Source organism: Malaclemys terrapin, chromosome 13, assembly GCF_027887155.1.
Source record: "Malaclemys terrapin pileata isolate rMalTer1 chromosome 13, rMalTer1.hap1, whole genome shotgun sequence".
Taxonomy (NCBI): domain Eukaryota; kingdom Metazoa; phylum Chordata; order Testudines; family Emydidae; genus Malaclemys; species Malaclemys terrapin.
Window position 1 is genome coordinate 21,045,531 of NC_071517.1, and position 21,346 is coordinate 21,066,876.

General features: G+C 42.7%; 1 protein-coding gene across 1 annotated transcript in view; it reads left to right on the forward strand.

Annotated features, from left to right (window-relative positions):
• The window catches only part of LOC128847959 (protoheme IX farnesyltransferase, mitochondrial), a 175,959-nt gene extending 158,576 nt beyond the window's left edge, over nt 1–17,383 (forward strand). Inside the window, exon 7 of the mRNA XM_054047682.1 lies at nt 14,917–17,383. Coding sequence (XP_053903657.1) covers nt 14,917–15,323 — 407 coding nt within the window. The 3' untranslated portion in view covers nt 15,324–17,383. The remainder of the gene's footprint in view (nt 1–14,916) is intronic.
• Nucleotides 17,384–21,346: the final 3,963 nt, after the last annotated feature.

Consider the following 21,346-nt stretch of genomic DNA (forward strand, 5'->3'; position numbering starts at 1 on the left):
GGTCAATATGAATCTATATGGTGGAACTCACGTATAGCAAACCTTGGATAATAGTGACTTAGAATTGACTGCTTCAGTGCATTGCATTCCTCTTTACAATGAAAATAGACTAATAGTGGAAAACGACTTCACTGTGAGCTCACTTCTCCAGTGCTGAACACCCTGAACTCAGCCCTTGCAGGATTAGCCCTCTGTAAGAGGTTTGTATGTGTGTTCACACACATATGAGCATATGCACCCATTCTCTTAAACCCACATAGCCAAGGTCATGGAACCTGTTAATGAAGTGTAATTAGCTAGCAGACTTAACCTCTTTTTAGGTAAAGGTGTGAAAATACCTTTGCACCTTGTTAAAAAAAGGATTGAATATCCGGCTGAAAAACAATGAAGAATGTGTAGCAGGGCAGTCAGAACACTAATGAAAAGAGAGCTACTCACCATTTCACTGGAATTTCTTGGGTTTACATTTTATTGTGGATTTTCTCCCCTTGCAATTTGCTCAAGCACCAGTGTTCAGAGCAATCACATTATTGTATGTGTTTCTAGTTATGGCAAAGGTAGTCATTAAGGATAGAACTTCTTTCACTTCCCTCTTTGGTGGGCAAACTTGTGTAGCCATCACTGCCCTGCTCCCATATACCAGAAAACAGCAAACGTCACTGACGTGGTTCAGGAAGGCTTACTGCTGAAAGATTGTGTTGTTCCTTTGCCATAATTTAAGACGCTTCCCGGATTGCGGTTCTGGAGCTGAAGGTGCAGTTTTTGAAACAGCGTTTATAAGATCTATACTTCAGCAGAGGTAAAGAAAATAAGTCAGGTTTAGTTCCAAAAGCCTCAGATTTGATCAACCTTTTTTTATTTCCAAAGTCCATTTAGGAATTTATTTTTATTTTCCAAAATAAATGCACATTAAAATGCCACAACTTTAAAGGCTAGTGTCTCAGCAACTTCCAAGGTAAGATGTGAGTGTTGCATTTCCCACTGGAAGTCTGGGATTCTCTTATTTCCAATAATAACAATGCCTCGCTCTTATATGCCTCTTTTCATCAGGAGATCTCAAAGTGCTTTACAAAACATGTCCAGTGGCCTGTTGCTGCCATTTCTAGCCCTGATGGGTCTTGAGAGATCAGCACTTAAAGATGTCAGCGAACATCATCTAGCCTAGAACTTGGGCCAGTGTAATTTGGGACAGAATACACATTTCAGGAGAAAGAAGGAAACATTTCTATGGAAAGTTGGTATTTTTAAATGGTGCCCATTTGAAACTGCTGGGAGATTTGGAATGTGAACATAAATCCTAGGGGTGAGCAGAATGCAGGTGAGGTAGTCAAAGATGTATGATAAATGCCACTTACCACATGCTTCTCACCATCGCATATCTGGTCTATTTATATATAGCTTGGCTGCCAGACTGTGGTTTGCAATGCCACATTTGCTTCCTTGAAAGCCCCTCCTTCTGTTCCTTTGTGTTGCTATTTCCTTCCAGTTAAATAAAAGGTTATTTGTTTGACTAATAAATCCAGGCCCTGACGTGACTTGTTTCACTTTGATGAAGGGGAGAATCACAGCAAATTTGTTTTAAATCATAAGCGTTAGGATAAGGTCAGAGCAAAGAATTGGTACAGCTTTCCTCTTTTTGTTTTAGATTCTCCTTCATGAGACCCACATTAAGCACTTCTGCCCATGATGCATGAGTGACTGTTGAACTTATAGTTGTTCAGTAGTACAGACGTCTTTAGGAAATAACAGAGCTATTTATTTTAGCACAAAAGAGAACAGCCACATATGTACTTTAAATTACACTCATGCTGCTGTTTGCCTGTTGCTTGAAATATTCATTGTCAGTTTTGACTGATTTTTTTCCTAATTAGCAAATATAGCAAAATAGAATATATAGTGACTATTCCCAGCTCCAGGGGGCCACGAGCTGCCTTAAGGTTTTTCATTTCAATGAACTCCATACACTGATGCAGTGGTGGCTTGATCCCAACCAATTGAAACCTCCTCAGGTTTTAGAACGGAGTAGTTCAGTGCCACAGCATTCATATAAACCACCCAGTTCGATAGACGTGACAAGCAGGGGTCTTCGGCATAATGTGCTTTATCAGTTAAGGGGATTTGTTCTGAGTAGGTGGCAGTGGCATAGCTGATAACAGTCTTGACAGTGTAGCAGACATTGCAGCCCCATGGTGGCCTGGAGCCATAGGTATTACTGCACCAAGGAATGTTTATCTCAAGAGACTATTTAGTTTATCTCAGATGCTCCACTTCTGGTCTCTCTTTCCTGAAAGACATCTTGTACTGATTTTCATTCATTTTCAGAAATTTAAATAATTCCTGGGGCTATGGAATTTATAGACTGAGTATCAATGGTAATCATGTGGAGGCTGATTTTTAAATTGCCTTTACTTTGTAATTCAAATTGTGTTGTATGGTAGACATTAATTATGTCAGCCAACATCTATTTACAAATGGGGATTTAAAAATGGACAGTTCTTATCTGCAAGTGACATTTGGCAGATGGATGGTTTTAGTAACAAAAAAGAGAAGAGAAGGAGAGGGGGCTGTGGCATGACCTGACAAACGACAGTTTCTGATACCTTTCCCTGTATAGCCCTTGTCTGCTTTTTTCTTTCTTTCACACTGTCTTTTTGACTAAAGAGTTTGAATTTTTAAAAGCCTATTGACATGGATGCAGGTCTATTGTGAGAGCTTCTGGTGCCCAGAGCAAGACTAGATTATAATGTTCCTGAGGATTTTAGCTGGGGTCTTTGCTAACAAAATCAAGTCTTTTAGGGTTTCACTTCTCTTCAAAGACAAGATGACGAAGGAGTTCTTACTCTGTTTCATGGGAAGGTAGAGAGATTAATGTCATTGACATATGAGCATAGGAAGCTGGCGGCCCAGAAGTGTGTTCGGTGTGGGTAAAAACTGAGGCAGATGGGCAGTGCTAGTAGGCAGCTGTTTTAAATTTAAGACAAAAGTCAGTGAATTATTCTGTGGTTTTTTTCGTCATGCGAGACACAAAAGAAGTGGTGATTCCACCATGGAGGCACCTTTGGGGACTGACTCAGTCTGAAAGATGAAATCAAAGTCAAATAAATTCACTGTTATCCCAATTCTATGCATCATGCACAGCTGTTACCAGCACAGTGCTTTCATCTTCCAGATGAACAATATTGAACTGTGTGGGGCAGCTGTCACAGTGCCCCAGTCTGGGAACCACACTTTCCAGTAGGGGGCACCAAAACAGCAGCAGGATTCAGTAAAGACTCTTTGATTTCAATGAGCCAACCTAGTAGCTGCAAAGGAAGGCTGAAGTGCTTTTGAGTATAACCCCATATGTGGCTATGGAAGTTTATAGTACGTGGCTGAAAATGTTACTTTGAGACACTTCTGCAGATACTCCCTAAACATACTTGCACCTGTGAACGTCTGAGTCATTTCATTACTCCACACAGTCACGTTTGAGGCACAGTCACGTTTGAGGCAAACGTGTTTGAGACTGTGTGGAGTAATGAAATGACACGATACTAAAGCTAGCTTTAGACACGATACTAAAGCTAGCTAAGATTAATCAAAAGAGCAGGTCGTTGTTCTTCTAAAGCAGTCTTGGACTAATTCCTTTATCAGACTGCCAGAAAATCCACAAACAATATGGCCAATTGCTTCTTCCATACTTACCCATGTCTTCCTCTCTAATTTGGGTCTTCCACAAAGAGCAAAGGGTCATCTTGCATTCACACTGAAAGATATTTCAACTATGAGGCCTTCAGCAGCGTGTATGTGCGTACACACGCATACAGATATTATATACAAATGGCAAATGCACCCGAAGAAATCTATAGGACTGTTTCCTTTAGAGGTTGTCCCAAAGAAAGCCTCAAGATGGAAATCTCATTGCTACTTTTATTTCCCATTTCCAGTGAATCTTTAAGATCCTCCTTTTGTTCTGCTTGCAGTTCATATACAGATACAACATTCCCTTCCCTTTATGTACTCCAGCACAGAAGTCTATTGCTCCACTGAAGCAGTCCTGTTCCACAGGTCCTTTGTGCCATCCTTCAAAAGAAATGGCTATTGAAACCCATGACCATGAAGCTTTTTGGTTTGGGATTTTTTTTCCCCCTTTGCCATTAGTTTACATAACCATATAACCTTGAAAGCACACAATTATCAGTGAACGTGGAGGCTGAGCATAGAGCCATGTAGGGCTACATTGATAGTCAGTCCTATTGTGTGCAGTGTAGAGACCTTGTATAAATGCAACAAGCTTTAGAAGGGATACATTTTTTTTCTCCTCAAGGCTACTCAGCCGCTCACATGTCAACTGACACAATCAATAGTATATTCTGTTTGTAGTAGAAAAAAATGCCGGCTGAAGGCTTACCATGCCACCACTGCAGAAATATTAGAGCTGTGAAATACAGTGGAATTCTATCACCAGTTAGTCTTGCTAAGACTTCTGAATGTACAACTCCAAGATGCCTTTATGCTTGAGAATGTTCTATGGTCACACATGGAGATTTCTATTGTATGGAGGTAATCCCACTCCCACCCCCGAAAAGAACAGTGGACATTGACAATTAAATGGCAGTCTGCATTTTTTCCTAAATGACGTTATTTTAAAAACATCCTTATGCAACATTTTGTACATATGATGCAGGGCAACTCACACACCCCAAACAGCTATTTTTTGTCCCTGAAGTTAACTGAGGGGAGAGGATCACAAGCTCCATCTCTCCTTCCCAAGAAGAAAATTCTGCCATCAGGTTAAAGGAGAAAAATATTTGCGTTTCAAGGCAGTGCACCTGTGATGCAGATGATACAATCATGCCCAAAGATTTATGGGATATGTTTGCTGTACAGTACTGAATATATATATATATAAACTGTCGATTAATTGCAGTTAACTCACATGATTAACTCAAAAACATTAAGCATGATTTAAAAAATTAATTGCGATTAATCGCAGTTTTAATCACACTGTTAAACAGTAGAATACCAATTGAAACTTCTTAACTATTTTTGGATGTTTTTCTACATTTTCAAATACATTGACTTAAATTACAACACAGAATACAAAGTGTACAGTGCTCACTTGATATTATTATTTTTATTAAATATTTACACTGTAAAAATGATAAACAAAAGAAATAGTATTTTTCAATTCACCTCATACAAGTACCATAATGCAATATCTTTATTGTGAAAGTGCAACTTACAAATGTAGATTTTTTTTGTTACATATCTGCACTCAAAAACTCAATGTAAAACTTTAGAGCCTGCAAGTACACTCAGTCCTACTTCCTATTCAGCCAATCGCTAAGACAAACAAGTGTGTTTCCATTTACGGGAAATAATGCTGCCAGCTTCTTATTTACAATGTCACCTGAAAGTGAGAACAGGAGTTTGCATGGCACTTTTGTAGCCAGTATTGCAAGGTATTTACATACCAGGTATGATAAACATTTGTATGCCCCTTCATGCTTTGGCCACCATTCCAGAGGACATGCTGATGACGCGCGTTAAAAAAAGAATGCGTTAATTCAATTTTGACTGAACTCCTTGCGGGAGAATAGTATGTCTCCTGCTCTGTTTTACACCCATTCTGCCATATATTTCATGTTATAGCAGTCTTGGATGATGACCCAGCACATATTGTTCGTTTTAAGAACACTTTCACTGCAGCTTTGACAAAACGCAAAGAACGTACCAATGTGAGATTTCTAAAGATAGTTACAGCACTCAACCCTAGAATCTGAAGTGCCTTCCAAAATCTGAGAGGGACGAGGTGTGGAGCATGCTTTCAGAAGTCTTAAAAGAGCAACACTCTGATGCGCAAACTGCAGAACCCGAACCATCAAAAAAGAAAATCAACCTTCTGCTGGTGGCATCTGACTCAGATGATGAAAGTGAACATGCATCAGTCTGCACTGCTTTGGATTGTTATCAAGCAGAACCCGTCTTCAGCATGTACACATGTCCTCTGGAATGGTGGTTGAAGATGAAGGGACATATGAATCTTTAGCGCATCTGGCACGTAAATATCTTGCAACGCCAGCTACAACAATGCCATGTGAATGTGTGTTCTCACTTTCAGGTGACGTTGTAAACAAGAAGCGGCCAGCATTATCTCCTGCAAATGTAAACAAACTTGTTTGTCTGACTGACTGGCTGAACAAGAAGTAGGACTGAGTAGATTTGTAGGCTCAAAAGTTTTACATTGTTTTATTTTTGAATGCAGTTATTTTTTATACATAATTCTATATTTGTAAGTTCAACTTTCATGATAAAGAGACTGTATTCCAGTATTTGTATGAGGTGACTTGAAATATATTATTTCTTTTGTTTTTTACAGCGCAAATATTTGTAATACAAAATAAGTATAAAGTGAGCGCTGTACACTTTGTATTCTGTGTTGTAATTGAAATCAATATATTTGAAAATGTAGAAAACATCCAAAAATATTTAAATAAATGGTTTTCTATTATTGTTTAACGGTGCAATTAATCGTGTGATTAATCACAATTCATTTTTTTAATCATGCGATTAATCGCTATTAATGTTTTTAATCACTTGACAGTGCATATATGTGTGTGTGTGTGTGTGTGTATGTTAACTAGGGCTGTGTAGTGTATACACAGTAAATTGATAGAACAGCCAATGTCTTTGAAGACTGACAGTAATGCCACTTCAGGAATCAGCTTCCACATCCACCTAAGAATCATAGTTGTTCATCCCCAAGCAGGGCAGGTGCACCTTGCGCCCCCCTCCCTCCCCAGCCCTGCAGCAGCTCCCCGCCCCCCCCCTGAGGTGCCCCCCCACGACAGCTCCTCCCCCCCTGCCCTGAGGCCCCCCCCCCGCGGCAGCGTCTCCCCCTCCCCCCAGGGAGCCGTGCGGCAGCTCCCCACCCCAGCTCTCCTCTGCTTCGCCTCCTCCCCAAGCATGCCGCCCCCGCTCTAATTCTCCTCCCCTCCCAGGCTTGCGGTGCCAAACAGCTGATTGGCACTGCAAACCTGGGAGGCAGGAGAAGTGGAGCGGCGACTGCACGCTCAGGGAGGGGGCGTAGGAACGCTGTAAAAAAAAATTGGGGGCACCGCTTTTTGGCATCCCAAATCTTGGAGCCCTAGGCAACCGCCTAGTTTGCCTTAATGGTAGCAGCGGCCCTGTCCCCAAGTCCTCGGAAGAGTACAGTTTGGGGCTGTATTGCACTGAATCTCCGTCTTGAAAGATAAGTTATGGGGAAAGACAAGATATCATAACTGAACTCTAAAATCTTTCTCCAGGCCTACAACGGTTGCACACTTACAGATTTTCAAAGGAAAGTGCCTATGGGCATGTTAAATTTTGGCCGTAAACAAACACAAAACAGAGAGTAGGCAAGGGATAAAAGATGTCTTTCAGAGAGTATCAAATGCCTTTTCTGGTGGGTAACTTTCTATAAAAATCATGCAGGACTACTGCAAAGAGTTTAGGATGAATTAAGAAAGGTGAGGAATACAAAGCCTGGAAAATCATGTTTACCCATAGGCAGATGGCTGCAGCTGGACTAATTCAAGTCTCCCAGCTCTAATCTACCTTGTCTGGATTAAAGAGGAGTAATTTGTTCAACATCTTTTAACTAAGGAGAGCCAGTTGCGTCATATCAAGGATTGCTCTGTGTGGTTGTTTTCTGACTACAGTCCATTAAAAGTTAAGCTTAGACTTCCAAACCTTTCACGTCTGACATGAGCCAAACTCGTACCCAGTTTCCTTGAGACAAAAGGACGGTGCTTTCCCCTAATGTGTCAGTCAGCTACCAAAGTCTGGAAATAATTTTAAAATTCCTTCACATTATTCAAGGCAGAAGAATTACTAAAATTGTGCTTTAAGCAAAACAGCATTCTTAGGTTGCCAAGGCAGTAAACACCAGCTTTGGGAAATGCAATAAGATTTCAACATCTGTTTTGGAGCTGATATTTTAACCATTCTATGTTTATTTTACATGCCTAGTTGGCCACTTCCCAGTCATACATATGCAGGGCCAAAAAGAGACAGAAAAGGGAGCAAATCCATACTGAGCTGCAACTCCAGATCACACTCCCCCCCCCCTTTTTTTTTTTTTATTGTATTGATGACATAAAACACCTGTTTGCCCCAACTTGGGCATACAACTGTAACCAGTGTTCTGCAAACCACCATGTTTTTAAGGAATAGAAGACTCTCCACTTAGTCAAAAGAGCAGTGAGTGGGGTAGGGGTAGAGAATAAGCTGTTCATGCTCTTAGTGCATTTACAGGAATGTAATGCATGTACTGGTCTCTGTACTCCTAAGATAACTTTGTTTCCCTGTGCTGCAGTGGATCCAATGCATTATAGTGGAGATGTCAATCCCTTCTCTTTTAGCCAATGCGGTTCATTGTTGCATGTTACCTGAACCTTTCTAGGCTGATGTGTATTTAGTGAGCTTATATCTCTTTGGTGTAATCTCTGTACAAGAAATAAGGCATTGTTAGAAGAAATATTTGGGGTTTATAAAACAAATACCCAAATGACGACAAAGCCATTTGAAACAATTTCATCAAAAGTTTTGCAGTGCTACTGCTGATGCCAGACCAGGTCAATAATTAGATGGGGCACCTCTCACACCACCACCTTGGGCAAGTGGGTTTTCCTGCCAGTAAGTGGCCCTCTCCCCTTTTTTGAGTCAGTATTTAAGCAATACTCAGGGACACCATGTTGCTAGAGGTATCATCTTTAAGATGAAACAGAGCAGGGGGTCCTGATCACTTGTGATCACTAAAAATTCCATGTTCATTTTGTAAGAGGAAGAGGGCTAAAAATGGTGTCCTGACCAAATCCCTCCTCTGCAATAGCCTGCCTTCAAATGTTTCCCTCCGGGCATGGTGGGAGAAGTTAACTGCAAAGAGTATTCTTCTTTCCCTGTCCTAAACTATTGTGCATTGTTTAACAGCTGCTGCTTTGAATCCCAGAGGTGGCTGCCTTGTGATGGTGGATGGAAACATCACCGTACAGTGTATAGTTTGTATGTAAGTCAGTGAAATGCAGGATATGAATTTCAACTGACTGCTTAACAAATATAATATCGTCCAGATATTAATGTTAAACAGTATCTGGAATATGCCATCATATTCTTTGCAATAAGTGGGTGAGGAGCTGGGTCTGGACTTCTCTTTTTTGTCCTATTAAAAAAAGCAGTGTCTGTTCAAAATAATGCTGCAGTTGCGATGTCTTTCTGACTTTTTGTCTTAGCCACGCAATTCGGTATTCCTGTAGTTAATGTGAACAGACTATGTTATCCTTACTGGGCATGGATCATTCAGGGGATTAGTAATGGAGAGTAGAACCTTTCATGTCTGAGTCACTGATTCTAATGAGGGCCCAGGTTGGTAGTGACCAGACATTGTTGACATCTGATGGTTGTCCAGTGCCCTATGTGAAGAGAATCAGTTATCAAAGTTCAGATTCTACTCCACAGGTAGTCACATAATAAAAAACCTTGTTACTTGCAATGGCAGAGTCCAAGGGCTGAGCAGGCCCAGAGACTGAACTGCTCTAGTGACCTGAGATTTGGGCCCTTTAGCAAATAGTCATTGAAGCACAATGATGGGGCAGTTTGGGGGTGGCTTGGCCCTTTGCGACTATACTATCCCTTTTCTGGGGATAAATGGAGAATTTACCATCTTTTTGTTCTGTGTTTGTACAGCACCTAGCACAGTGGGGTCCTGGTCTATGACTACGGCTCCTTGGAACTGCGGTATTACAAATAATGAAAATACTTATAATCCAGAGATGTTATTCTGACCCATTCTGTAGACACTAAAGAATAGAGGTGGAGATTTTCAAAAGTGACTAGCGATTTTGGTTGGCTTGATTTTTGGGTGACTAATTTGACAACGTAAAGAGCCAATTCTCAGAGGGCGAGTACTCGGTGCTTTCTGGAAATCAGACCCTTTAGGGATGTGTCCATTTGGGAGCCCAAAATCACTCATCACTCACAAATTTTGACCAAAAATGCTTTTGGCACCTTACAATTTCTTACCATGAGGCCTTGTGAAATGTTTTAGGACTTTGCACTTTCCCCTATATAAGAAACATTTTATGGAATCCCAAAACCTTAACAAACAACAGTAACCCTTTCTTCAGACAGGAAAAAACAAACAAACTTGGTTAATAGTTAACCTTTTGGCTGCATCTTACTTAAACAGAAAATTCAAAAGATGTCTCAGCTTGCTATATTGCTCAAGAAATGTATTATTGCCATTAGAATATATTTAAAATTAAAGCAGTAAGAAAACTGCTAACAGTTAAATCTTAGACACTAAAGTTTAATGTTAATCACAGACTTTGCCTTTAAGTTTATGGAGACTGGACCTGGTTTTCTGTTACCCTATTTCTTATGTGATCATTCAAACCAGGGCAAAGTGGGAATTGAAATTATCCCAGTCAGAATGGTCACATTTTACACTGATGAAAATGACTGCAATGGTGGGAGGGCAATGGAGTTTCAGAAATCTAACAAAATTCCTCTGCCAAATCATCAGCATTTGTAATGATCTCCACCTGGAGAAGTGGATGGAGTTTGCAATGGTCATGGCTGTTCCTGAACTCACTACTATTAGAAACTCTGCAAAAAAGTCCAAAGAGTTTGATATTTGTGGGCTCCCAGTTAATAAAGTCTGTGGAGAAGCTGAAAGATTTTATAAGGGTTACAAATTGGTATACCTGTATTCACCGCTATTATCAGTGCCACAGGGAAACCATGGAGCTTATGAAGGCCAGGGTATTTCTGGTATTAAACTGGTGTTTCCAAACTCCTGGCTTTAAAAAACTCTTAAAAAAAAAAGGTGGGGGGGGGAGGCAGTTCTTACAATTATGAACCAGCTAGGCCTTGGATCATACTGTGCCAACTCTGAGAAGATGCCAACAGAGTGTATCATGGATGTGAACTAACTAATCTGATCCCACCATAATTAAACTCCATAGAGAGAGATCATTTATGCTAGTTATACCTAAATCCACAGCTATCAAGAACTCCATAGGGAAACCAGTGCAGTCTATAGAATAGTGAACCGGCCCATTCTTCAGCGATAGTCCTTCATGTAATAACATTGCTTACAAACACCATTGACATATTTATGACATAGTTAATGTTTGTCAAGCAATTCGAGTCTTTTAATGCTTGTCATTGGCTGGAAGTTTGTAAGGTCCCTAGTCAGGGCTCATTTGACACCAGAGTATGTCCTCTCCTGTTTTCCAATTAAGTCAACATGTACATGACACTTAGCAGTCTTTGGAAACCCAACAAAGTCAGCAAGGCATATGGAAAACTAACAAAAGGATCACCAGTAAAATCAGGGGGGAAATGCAGCTCCAGGATTGGATCAATTAAAATCCCCATAATGGCCTGTTAAATTGCTTTACTGTTTAGCTTGTCTATAAAATACCCGTTATTTCTGAAGTAGTGATGTAATAAAAGTAGTTAAAAACTCCAAAGGCGCTCACACTAAAACCAGATCTTTGCAAATGGGAATTCAGTCTCAAAGTAGTTCTGGCTGGTTAGTTTGTGTGTAAAAGTTGCCTCAAGATGATTTTTTTAATTGAAAACGTAGTGTTATAGTGAGGAAATTACTAGAGTTTCCAGTGTGTTTGAGGTTTTGTATGCTTTTTGGGGCTTGGCTGCACACCAAAGATTGAACAACTTCATAAGTGAAGACTCTCTGTTACAGACCAAAGGCACAGGAACATAGGGCTTGCCATACCAGATCAAAGAGAGGGGAACCAGAAACAACTTGCATGTATTAATTCTTCCTCTGATTCTGTCCCTACCCCATTTCCCCTATGGTGGATAATTGTAACTTATCTCCCTGGGTGTTGTGAGAAATAATGAGCTAATGTTTGAAAAGCCCTTTAAAGATAAAAAATCCTGTGTAAGTGCAGAGTATTATTGTCTTTGGTTCATCAAGTCTGGTATCCTGCCTTCGGGAGCAAGTATTTCAGTTGAATAGGAAAAAACTAAAGAAACAAATACTACAGGGGTGTACTGTTTATAGGCTCAATCCTGCTGCCCTTCAAAGTCAGTGGATAAACTTGCTTTGATTTCAATGAAGAAGCATCAATCCTGTGTCTCACCAGCCTTTGAAAATGGCCAAGATTTTCAACAGTTACTAGTGATATTTGGGTGCCCAACTCATCAGCTTAAAGGGTCCTGATTTTCAGAAAGTGTTGAACATCGCCTTTCTGAAAATCAGGCCTCTTTAAGGAGCCTTGGGTTGGAGACCCAAATATCACTAATCACATTTTAAAATCTTAGCCCATGCTTACCTGTAATTCTCCTGCTAACTACATTGTCCAAGGATCTGAATTCCCATTCTGGTAGCCCTTCCTTGTCTCTGTACTTAATGTAAGCAGCTTCCAGGGACATGGAACTCACAAAATGGAAAAGAGTATTCATACATTTCAAAAGATGTGAGCCAAATGCTCAGACTGCCGAGGCATCTTATATGCAGTGTTGTTGTAGCCGTGTCGGTCCCAGGATATTAGAGAGACAAGGTGAGTGAGGTAATATCTTTTATTGGACCAGCTTCTGTCTGTGAGATAGAAACAAGCTTTTGAGTTTACACAGAACTCTTCTTCAGGTCTGGACTCTGTGTAAGCTCGAACGCTTGTTTCTCTCATCAGTCCAAAAAAAGATATCTCATCCACCTTGTCTCTCAAAGCATCTTATAGACAGCTAGAAAACTGCCCTTAAATTTCGATTTTTTTATGATGCAGCAGTGACATCCTCTGGCTGGTTGGGGTGATATGAGCTATGGGCCTTGGTACCAGCAGGGATTATTATTTGGAGGAGGGTAACAACGACACTATGCTCAACAAGACAGAAAGATCGACATTCCCAGCCCCAAGGAGTTCACAACCAAAACAGACCCAGAGAAAACCTGAATCACTGAGGAAATAATTTAGGCCCCAGTCCACAAAGGGACTTAGGCCCTGCACATCTATTGCTCTTTGATCAATAACTAAAGAATCTTGGAGCTGGGGAACTGGACCTTGGGTCTGCCACCTCCCGGGTGAGTAGCTAATACCCAGGCTATAGAGTCATTCTCATACTCACTCTCTCTGTCAGGCGTAATGACTGTATTTATACACAGCGGAGCAGATTCAATGGGAGAGATTGAGAGCAACCCACATCAGAATAGATGTGGTTAGAGTGCTTTCCTGAGAGGTGGGAAATCCTCTGTTCAAATCCTTTCTCCTCCTTGAGCTGAGAGGGGAATTGAACCTAGGTCTGGGTGTGTGCTCTAACCACTGGGCTAAAGGGTGGGCTGCTGCTCCTCCTGCTGCTGGGTTTTGAATAGGGTCTGATCCCTTCGGAGTGCTCAGAGCACGCCTACTGGATAGGCCCTGTTGGCAAAACAGGCACTTCTCCACCTGTCTTCCCCCAGTTCATGGATCGTACTGAAGCTTAGGTGGGAGATGGGCATCCGGACACTTGAGAGAAGCAGCAGTGCACATGCTCAGAGGCAGAAACTTAAGTACCTAGGGAGCCCCGGTGATTCTGTGGATCACATCAGCACCTAAAACTGGGACTTAGATAACTAAATGTGGAGCTTAGGTGCCCAAGTTCCTTTGTGAAGGTGGGACTTAGTCTGTGTTAGTTATTATAAACTCACTCCTTCTGGAAAGAGATGAACTTTTAGGAAGGAGTAAAGGACCTGACCTTCCTCCAATTGAAGCCAAATTTTGCTATTGACGTTCGAGCCTGATTCTGCTTCCATTAGATGAGCAAGAAGGGGTGGTAGCTTGGGCTCAGAAGTGGGAAGTCATTCCCGGAAAGGACAAACACATGGAAGCGGGAAGATGCAAATAGGATATCCCGGCTGGAGTGGAGGGGAGGTAGAAGAGAAGGGAACAACAGGCAAGGTGCAAGATGGCTCTACGGGTGGAACTCTCACAGGTGATGTTAGTGTGGATGAGGGACACACCTGTATATAGCCCAGTCTGAGGGCCCATTCCAAAGCCCACTGGAGTCAATCAGACTCCCATTGACTTCAGCATGCTTTGGATCAGGTCCCACGTATGTTTAGGAGTTCCTGAAGAATACATCAGTAGGTGCTTTTGTATTTAAAGCCGGTATTCAGAGTTGCTCTTGGAAAGTTAGCAGTTCTCCACTGCCTTCTGCTCCGCTCTGCCATGTTTGTACTTTGCCACCCGAGGATATAATGATTAAGCAGTTGAGAAGCATCTACACCTGTGAGCAATTTGCAGTCTTCACAAAATGAAGGAGAAACTCCAGCTGAGCCTCTGAATTATTTTGTCATCACTGGTATCACAGTTTTCAGGATGTGACCTGTTTCCTGCATAGGCTCCTTTTCTCACTGCATATCAGTGAGTAGGACTCATCTTGTTAATAACTTTTGCTTATCCTGTCACACACTTCCTTCCTTCTACTGTGTTTTTCCTGCTCTGGGTGCTCCAGTTAGGGAACTTGGGAGAGATAAGTTTGTGTCCTAGAGACTGTGAAAAAAATTCTTCTACCAAACTTCTCTTAAGTTTCAACAAATCACCCCCCCCCCCCCCAGTGGAAACTGAACTGGTGCCTAGATATTGAGGTGACAGGTGCATCAGAAATAAATTATTTTAAGGAACACCATTTGCAAGTTTAAAAAAAAAATCTCCAAAAACCACATAATTACTGATAAACAGAGAATATCCCCTGACTTCTTTACAGTATTTGAGTGTGATGTGATGAGTTCCATGGGAGTGGGGGGGAAGTTGTCATAAACTTTGCAGTGGTAGCACGTGGTGGTATGGGTAAGCTCCATATAGGTGTTGAAATGTTGTATGCAGTGCTCCTTTGCTATGATCTAAGATGAGCACTCTAATGCATGTTTCCTTTTCTTTCCTTTTGCAGGCGCGTTGCTGTTGGGAGGAATTCTCTATTCCTGGCAGTTTCCTCATTTCAATGCCCTGAGCTGGGGCCTCCGGGAGGATTACTCACGAGGAGGATACTGCATGATGTCCGTCACTCACCCTGCGATGTGCCGGCGGGTTGCTCTGCGTCACTGCTTGGCCTTAATTGGACTCTCAACAGTGGCCCCCATCCTCGATGTCACCACATGGAATTTTCCGCTCATTTCACTCCCTATCAACCTGTACATTTCCTACCTCGGCTTTCGGTTCTACAGGGATGCAGATCGCAGCAGCTCCAGGAAACTTTTCTTCTGCAGCCTGTGGCACTTACCAATGCTTCTGCTTCTCATGCTCACATGTAAGAAATCCCTGATAGAGAAAGAAGACAAAAGCGAGCTTCTCAGTTGAAATCAGGTTGCCTTAATGTCAATTAGAGCTAATGACACCTATTTTGATTTTCAAGCAGAGGGTCTTTTGCTAATTATGGTCGGGAAACTCTATGGCAGTGTGTTTAAAGAGAATCCCTTGTGCCCGGTGACCACTTTACATAATTGTTTTCTAATTTCTTTTTAGAGGGAGGAACTTGGGGGACTTAAATGGCTCATGGGCTTGGTCAATGGGATCAAAGCCCCTTTCACTCCTTAGGTCATGAGTTAAAATCCAGCCTAGGTGAAAAAGGAATCCTGTTCCCATGGCTTCCTGCTAGCCTATGTGAAATGAGTTTGGTGACCAGTGCAATGAGGTGAATGAGTGAAATGAGCAGGTATCTACATGGCAGAAGCACCAGCCCCACAATGGGCCCTCATCATTGACATTCTTAGTGAGGAAGCCCAGGAGACTCATTGGATACTGAGCTTTCCTCTAGCCCCCTGTGAGCAGGTATTCTGTCCAGAATAGGCTTTAGGTACATTGTCAGGGTAGTGAGGGGGAAGCTTGCATTGCCCCAGTCATGCCATCCCTGTTCTGTGACTAAATGGAGGACTTCAATTTCTGGGACTGTCAATCCGACACCTTTCACAAGGATTCAGTTCACTTTCGTATATTTTCAGAGAACCCAGATTATTTTCTATTCTGTCTTCAGCACTTTGTAGATCATACAACACACACAGCACATTAGCATTTAAACAGCCTCCGACTGAATGGAGATAGTTCCTAGTCTGTATCTTTCACACACTCCTGGCAAGTTTCATTGTGTTCCATCAAAGAGGAACTTCTCACCCTGGCTAGAGCTCTTTCTGGGAGAAATCTTTAGGGCTTGAATGCTCAGGGCCAGATCCTCAACCGGTGTAAACTGACATAACTATGTCAACTTCACTGGAGCTTTGTTGATTTACATCAGCTCAGGATTGGGCCCTCAGAATCCAGTAATTTGAGGTTTTCTATATGCTAACGTGAATTGTGCCAACCTGTTCAGTGTAAGAGCCTGTTTGCTGGTAAGGCATTTCCTGTCATTAATTGAGTTCTGAGCTCGCATTAAGAAATATGACAACTCTATTAAGTATCATGGCACAGATGCAGCTCCAAGAGAAGATTGCTATGAAGTGCGTTATTGGTGGGGAATCACGTTTTCTCAGTCTTGAGGAAAAGCCGGTTTTCAGTCCAGCTACAGCCTGAACTTAAAAACTAGTTCAGAAAGTTCAGCCAGCATAGCTGAAGTTTACTATAAGGGCACGGCCACACGAGGAAAATGTCGTGTTATAACATGTTAATTAACATGATGTAAGACCGTCAATGTAGACAAGCATTGACTTGTTTGTAGTCATGTTAGTGGGTCCTGGTTAACCCAGGGTGCACTGTACGTTTAGCCATGACCAACTAACGTGATGTTAAACACAACACCACGCTGTGTAGACAAGGAGTAGGTTATAGTTTACATTGTGTTTGTTAACAAGCGTAATAACGTGTTGTATTTTCCTCATTGTAAACAAGCCCCAAGCTTTTTCCAGTGTGTACAAGGTCCATTCTAATACTGTTGTGCACCACATCCAAGGCTTTTGCTGGTGGTGAGTTCTGCTGGTGGTGAAATGGAATATTTTATCTAACCTGATATCTAGGAAAGCCCTTCAAGGAATTTCACAAGTTTGCCAGTGTCCTTGTCACCTTGATATAAAAACTTGACAGCATCCTTTAATGGTACAGGACGACTCTGGTCTCAATTACACTGGTGTAAATCAGGAGTGACTCCATTGCCCTCGGTCTCTGTTGGCAACAGTGCTCTATGGGAACAGAATCAGGTGTTTTAAATGCCATTTAAACAATCAGACATAAGATGCTTTCCTCTCTCTATTGATTGCAGATAACGGTGCTGAATCCCTGTTACTGTTTTTCTGAAATAGACTCCATTGTATTCAGGTTGTTTACTGTGGGAACACTGCATAGGAATACCTGGAAACAGTCTACAACCCAGTACAGCTTCTCAATTTGTAAAATATATGAGTTTGTTCTGCAATAAAACATACTGTACAAGAGCAGTAGAGTGCGGGGTATCATTTCTTGTGATTCACAAGCAGTTTACACTTTGTTTAGCCCAATACAAGAGCCATCTTATGCTGGTTTCGCAGCATTCCTAGTAGCAGTAACACTCGGGTCATATGATCAAGCCTTACATAAATTGGGAACGGATGGGAAATGTGTGTTTTTATGTTGCAAAATGCTTCCATTGAAAATGAGACTTTAGCGATGAGTGGAGAAAGCTGGCAACGTTTTGCAAAATGAAATAAGATTCTGTGAACTGTTCACTGGCTGAGAAGAACACGAGGAACTTGGAGAGCAGGTGGTGGACTTGGCAGAGCTCAGAGGAATCGTGGCTTGGTCAGAGGAATTGGCATGCTGAGAGGGCATATCAGGAACAAGAAGAGGTGGCGTTCCTCCTTCAGTAGGTGGCTCTCTTCCCACTGAGCCACTTTAGAAGCAGGCCCCCAACATGTCATAGGAGCACTGTGTTCCTTTCAGGTGACAAACCCAATCAGGGCTATTAAGGCTTCCATGGTATTTTTCCCCAAGAGTAGCAGTGGTGCTAGCCTTAGGGCTGGTCTACACTACCGTGCTAAATCGATCAAAGTTATGCAACTTACATTATTCACATAATTGAACTGAAGTCGACATAGTTATATCCACGTACCGCGGTAGCTACACTGCGCTGTGTCAATGGGAGAGCATCTCCCGTCAACTTCCCTTACACTTTTCGGGGAGGTGGAATACACTAATCGATGGGAGAGTGCTCTCCCATCGATTTAGCATGTCTTCACCAGACCCGCTAAATTGACACTCACTGCATTGATTGCAAGTTGTAAGTGTAGACATGCCCTTAGCATCCTGGCCAAGGTTTGCCTTCCTAAAACTCCTCTTGCGGTTCCAGTTGGAGAGAGCAGTTATCTTCAGGGCCTGTTCTCAAAATATCTGTAGTCTTCGTCGATTTTAAGGCCAGAAGGGACCATTTTGATCATCTAGTCTGACCTGCATAATGAAGGCCATAGAATTTCATCCAGTGATGCCTGCATCAAAGCCTAACTCAATCACAAGAGATTAACATAATTTTTTAGAAAGTCGATCTTGGACATAGACATCAGGTGTCTTTTAAAACCTATCCTTTACTGACCCCAAGAGATGGGTATTGCTGTGCTGCACTCCAGAGACATCTGTATTCCAGGGAAAGGGGAAGTGATCTACTGTAATGTGTTAAATGCCTTGGAGAGTGCCTGGAAAGCACTTGATAATATCAAAATACCACCACACCTTGTGTTTCAGTTACACATAGATATTAGAGTGGGTACTCTAAGGATGCCCAATTTACGCTCAGGATGCCATTATGGAAATGAGAACGGACACTAAAAAGCTTTTCTACCTAACTGTATCCATCCAGCTAGGGATTTATACCATGTTCACAGTGATAATACCTAGCTCTTATAAAGAGATTTTCATTCATAGACCTCAAAGCACTTTACAAAGGAGGTCAGGGTCACTATCCCCATTTTACAGATGGGGAAACTGAGGAACAGGGAGGGAAGTGACTTGCCCAGCAAAGTAGTGGCAGAGCTGGGATTAGAATCCAGTTCTCCTGGGTTTTAGGCTCTCATACTGGGGCAGCTCCGCGGTTGGTAGTAATAGCTGTTGCAGCCTGTCCCCAATGGTATTTTAACTACTGTGCAAATTTGCGAAGAGCCAGTCTGAGAAGCAGCACGCTGCAGGAAGAGGCATTGGCTTAGGAGTCCTGAAACCTGGCTTCTAGTCCCTGCTCTGCTCCTGACCTGCTGTGCAACCTTGGGTGAGCCACTTCTTCTGTGCCTCTGTTTCCCCTCCCAGCCTTTGTCTGTCTTGGCCATTTGCGCTGGAAGTTCTCTGGGGCAGGAGACTGTCCGCCTCTGCTCTGTATGCCTACAGTGCCAGGCACAACTTGGCCCCGAGCTGATTTGAAGGCTACTGGAATAATTAATGTATGTGCATCAAAAAGACCTACAAGTAATTTTATCTTGGAAAAATTATAGAGAAGTCAGATTCAAACATACCCCATCTATGCCAATGATTAATTTGGAGTAAAATATGACACCTGAGCTGATGGACCTCAGGCCAGCTCTGAAGTCACCGTCACAAGAACCCCCACATCAATTGGTCCCTGGAGACGTAAGACCCCTCGCTCCTGTCAAGCATTTAGCGGACCCTGGGGCCACTCTTAGCAGTAGGGCACAGTTACTTAGTTATGCTGCAAATTAGATCTATTATTTATTTGTACTGTCATTGCACCTGTCACGGACCAGACCCCATTGTTCCTCTGAAGACTGCCTTTTGCAAGAGCTCATTAGAAGTGTGCTGCTACCATCTCTCAAGGTTTCATCTGCACTGAGCATGCTCCAGCCCCACGGAGTGCCCTTCATGCCAGCCACGCTGGCTCAGAGATAGGATTCTGTATGGGTGGAGTAGCAGCTGGTGGAGTAGCAGCTGGAGTGGCCCTTGGGCCAAGAGAAGTGCAGAGGTTAAAGTTAAACAAATATATGTAGATGGGAGCTGACCTGAGAGTTACCTAGAAGAGACCCATAATAGGTGGTCTTTTATTCAACCTATTAGTAACCATTTAGCTACCAATCCTTCCGTTTTCCATCATCCAAAAGCAAGCAAAAGAAGGTAAGAAAATCAAATTGTACATTGTCCTACAGATCGGAATGAACCTAGAGCCTGACAGACCACGGATGGACGAAAGGGAAAGGGCAGCTGGACGCCACAGTCTCTATACCCAACATCAAATTTCCTCCTGTTCTTCTTAATGGGAACTGACTGTCAGGGATTAAGGACTGAAAAAAAAAGTGTTAAGTTTGGAAGTAAATATATCAAACAGCCCAGCAATCAAAGCTCAGTCCCAAAGAAATGTTTGGTTTTGGGTGTTCGTTTGAGAATCCAGGGAGATTAAGATTTGTGCTGTTAGCAAAAGCTTTTCAAGACTTTTTTGGTGATGAGAGATAACGCATTATCGGGAAGAACTAGGAAGGTCTTGAAACAGAGATACAAAAAGGATAATTAACTAAACTGCACTCTCCTACCTCCCCCCCCCCCCGCCCGCTTCAAAGAGGTACTGAACTGCATCCAAGGTGGGGAAAGTGTTAGAGTAAACAGCAAAGAACAGGCTGTGAATTTACTAACAACTTGGAGGATCCTAGTCATATCTGTATTCCAGCAGTGCCTAGAACCCCCAGCCAAGATCAGGCCCTCCTTGTGCTAGGTGCTGTACAGGCAACCCTTGCCCTGACGAGTTTACAATTCAAATAGACAAGACAGGGTGGGAAGGAAACAGACACTGCAAGTGGAAGTGACTTGCTCAGAGTCACACAGCAGGTCAGGGGCAGAGCCGTGACTCGAACTCAGGTTTCCCCTTGTCCAGCATCCCATCCACCAGACCAGAGGGTCCCAATCTTTTTTTTTTTTTTTACTGCTTCCCCCTTCTCTATGGAAGTCACATAACCGCTCCCCACCTCCTTCCCCCACCAAACTCCTGCCTATCCAGGGCAGATAGTGGCACATTGAGGGCAGCAGGCAACTCATGCTCAGGGCGATGGCAGGACCTGGTCAACTCCATCCTTGGAGGAGTCCATGACAGCACAACGCAAAGCGGACCAGGGCTTCTTGCCCTCCCTCCACCTTCCCAAAGTTTCTTGCACCCACAGGTTCGGGAGGGTTTAAAATATGGAGGGCTGCAGCCTACCGGGTGTCCGGGCCAGAGCAGGGCAGCAGTGGGGAGAGTGAGCAGGGAGTACCCAGGGAAGAGAGGATGGGGAGAAGGCAGGGCATGCCCCACAGTTTGAAAACTGATGCACTAGCCCATACTGCCTCCTGCAGACCCAAGAATTCAGAGCCCACCTTGGTAAGGAAGGAGCCCCCGTCTGCAGAGTGCTGCAAGAGGGAACTGCAGTAGATGGTGAGACTGGAGAAATAATGGGCCAGAT